Source organism: Syzygium oleosum, unplaced genomic scaffold (assembly GCF_021117445.2).
Source record: "Syzygium oleosum isolate NSW1041296 unplaced genomic scaffold, Sole_v2.1 Sole_v2.01, whole genome shotgun sequence".
NCBI lineage: Eukaryota > Viridiplantae > Streptophyta > Magnoliopsida > Myrtales > Myrtaceae > Syzygium > Syzygium oleosum.
In genome coordinates this window covers 35,675,994-35,678,701 of record NW_026607485.1, presented here as the reverse complement: position 1 = coordinate 35,678,701, position 2,708 = coordinate 35,675,994, and the positions used below count along the sequence as shown (strand labels likewise).

Genomic DNA, 2,708 nt, shown 5'->3' with positions numbered 1-2,708 from the left:
ACTTGTTGCATCTTCTCAAGTGCTTCAACATAGCAGAGGTACCATTATCAACACTGTAAGTATACTTGGCCCCACAATAAAGGCAAAACACATCACTTTTCCCATCCTTAGTTTTTCCTTTACGAAAATGAAGCCAAGCTGATGATTTTCGTTTACCAGAAGCACAAGCATTAAATACCTTGTTTGTGTCGGATGCCTTTTCGAGGTCTTCTTCACCTTCATTTTCTAGCGAGTCCATTACCGGATTCATAGCATCATTGGATTTGTCCACTTCCATTGACATTTATATAGATCACCCGAATCAAGCAAAACAGAGATTGGAGCCATCAAACCGCAACGTATATACAATTCCTAATGTCTACAAGTAGGAGCACACAAGCTAGACCCTATGTTTATCAAAGACCACAAGCTGTGTTTCTAGATCTATAGTCAGTGACGCATCAAAATTCCCCCTTTTTTTTTTCTCTATCTCCGCTTGGAATTCATATGTTACACAAAATAGTCATTGCTTGAGAATATTTTGTTAATTGAATAAACGCGAGTGTCCTGAAAAATTGATGCAAACGACCAAAATCAGTAGCAATTCAATTTCTGAAAGCTGATACACAATTCAAGGATATAAAACTTGGTGGATACCCCAAATTCATACTAACATCGTTACCGTTGAACAATTTCCTTCTTCACCCACCCAAAGGATCTAATCCTCTATTTCCCCTCTTGTCAACACCATCCAACTCATCCGCAAATATGAATTTCCAGAATCATATCACCATCACAATCATTTGCTCTGAAATCATTGTAATAGAAGTAGCGGAGGAGATTAACAAGGAAAGCGCATGAAATCTCAGCAATGCAAAGACGAGAAAAACTTACTCAAGAGTAAAGACTGAGTTGATGTGAGAGCCGAGAGAAACTTCTGAGAATCGAGTCGCAGAAAAAGTGAAGAGCGAAGAGTGAGGCAAGAGGCCACAAGGCCGAGAGGCCAGACGGCAGAGGCGAGAGGCCAGACGGTAGAGGCGAGAGGCCAGCAGGGCGAGAGGCCAGACGGGCGAGAGGCGTAACTGCGTGAGGCAAAAACCGGGATAGAGGGGCAAGGCAAGAGCGAAGGAAGGGAAATGCGAGCGTGAGGGAAGAGAAACGGCAGACGGGCAAGCCGCGAGCGTGAGGGAAGGGGAAAAGTAATTTCTTTTAGGGTTTTCTAAGAAATGTCTCTCTTCAGCAGAAGATAGAAAGCAATGAAGGTAGGGGAAGCTGCTAGCGAGATCTTCATTCTGCTGGGACAGGTCTTGGTGGTTTGGGGCCTTTGGGCCATGGTTTTGTTGAGCATGCGCTCACATAATTCACATTGGCAAGTCCAAGCTAGAGAACAAGTCCCGAGGCAGAAAATCCGACTTTGATTGATTATATATATATATATATTATATATATTTGGTCGGTTCGGTCCGGGCGGTCCAGTTTTCATCTTGGAACCGGGAATCGGACCGCCCGGACACCAGTTCCACTTTTTGGAACCAGGAACCGGACCGACACTCTCGGGAACCGGACCGAACCCACCTGTCCGGTCCGGGCGGTTCCCGGTTCGGGCGGTTCCCGGTTCGGGTGGTCCAAGTTGCACACCTCTACTACCTCAGCAAGAAGTTCACCTCTGGTGAAGCTCGATACCTTGAAGTTGAGAAAACATATGTAGCCTTAATTTGGATATTACACAGATTACGACAATACACTCTTCACCATTGTATCTTGTTGGTGAATGAAAATGATCATATCAAGTATCTTTTGGAAAAGCCTGCATTGGTTGGAAGGCTTGCCAAATGGCAAATATTGCTCTCTGAATTGATATCCAGAGTATGTCTCAGAAGTCCGTCAAAGGGTGAGCCATAGCTGGCATGTTAGCTGAGAATCCCTTAAAGTCAGATGACTAGGATGAAATTGATGAAAGAATCCATTTGGTGTCACATGACAAGTGGACCATGTATTTTGATGGAGCTGTTAACCTCTCTCGTTTTGGCACTGGAGCAGTCCTGATATCCCTAGCTGATCAGCATTATCCGGTAGCTGCAAAGTTAATATTTCCTTGTACCAATAACATTTCAGAATGTGAAGCTTGCATCCTTGGTCTCCAATTAGCCATCGATATGAAGGTTAAGAGATTACAAGTTTATGGTGATTCTGCGCTTATCATTCTCCAAACAGGAGGTGAATGGCAAACTCGTGATTCAAAACTGATTCCTTACCATGAGTATCTTAAGGATTTGGTGGAAGAATTCGAAGAGATCTTATTTGATTACTTGCCAAGATCTCTAAATCAGTTTGCTGATGCCTTGGCGACATTATCCTCAATGTTACAAGTAACTGATGGTTTGAATATTGATCCTTTACAAATCGATGTTTTAAAGGAGCTTGCGTATTGCATGGTTATAGAAAAAGAACTCGATGGTCAACCATGGTACTGTGACATTATGAATTACCTTCGAGAAGGAAAATTTCCCCACGAAAGTCGAGCTACTGAATACTTGACTAAGTTAGCTTCCAAATTCTTCCTCAGCGGAGGTGCTTTATACAAAAGATCTTTTGATTCGGTCCTGCTGAAGTGCGTAGACACCAAAGAAGCCAATTTACTAATGAAGGACAAACATGAAGGAGAATGTGGTCCTCATATGAATGACCATCTTCTAGCAAGAAAGATCATGAGGCTAAGTTACTACTGA

General features: G+C 43.0%; 1 protein-coding gene across 1 annotated transcript; it reads left to right on the top strand.

Moving 5' to 3' along the window:
• The first annotated feature begins 1,970 nt into the window (after positions 1-1,970).
• LOC130137572 (uncharacterized) lies at positions 1,971-2,708 on the top strand. The gene has a single exon (XM_056309175.1). The coding sequence runs from the start codon at positions 1,971-1,973 to the stop codon at positions 2,706-2,708; it is 738 nt and encodes a 245-aa protein (XP_056165150.1).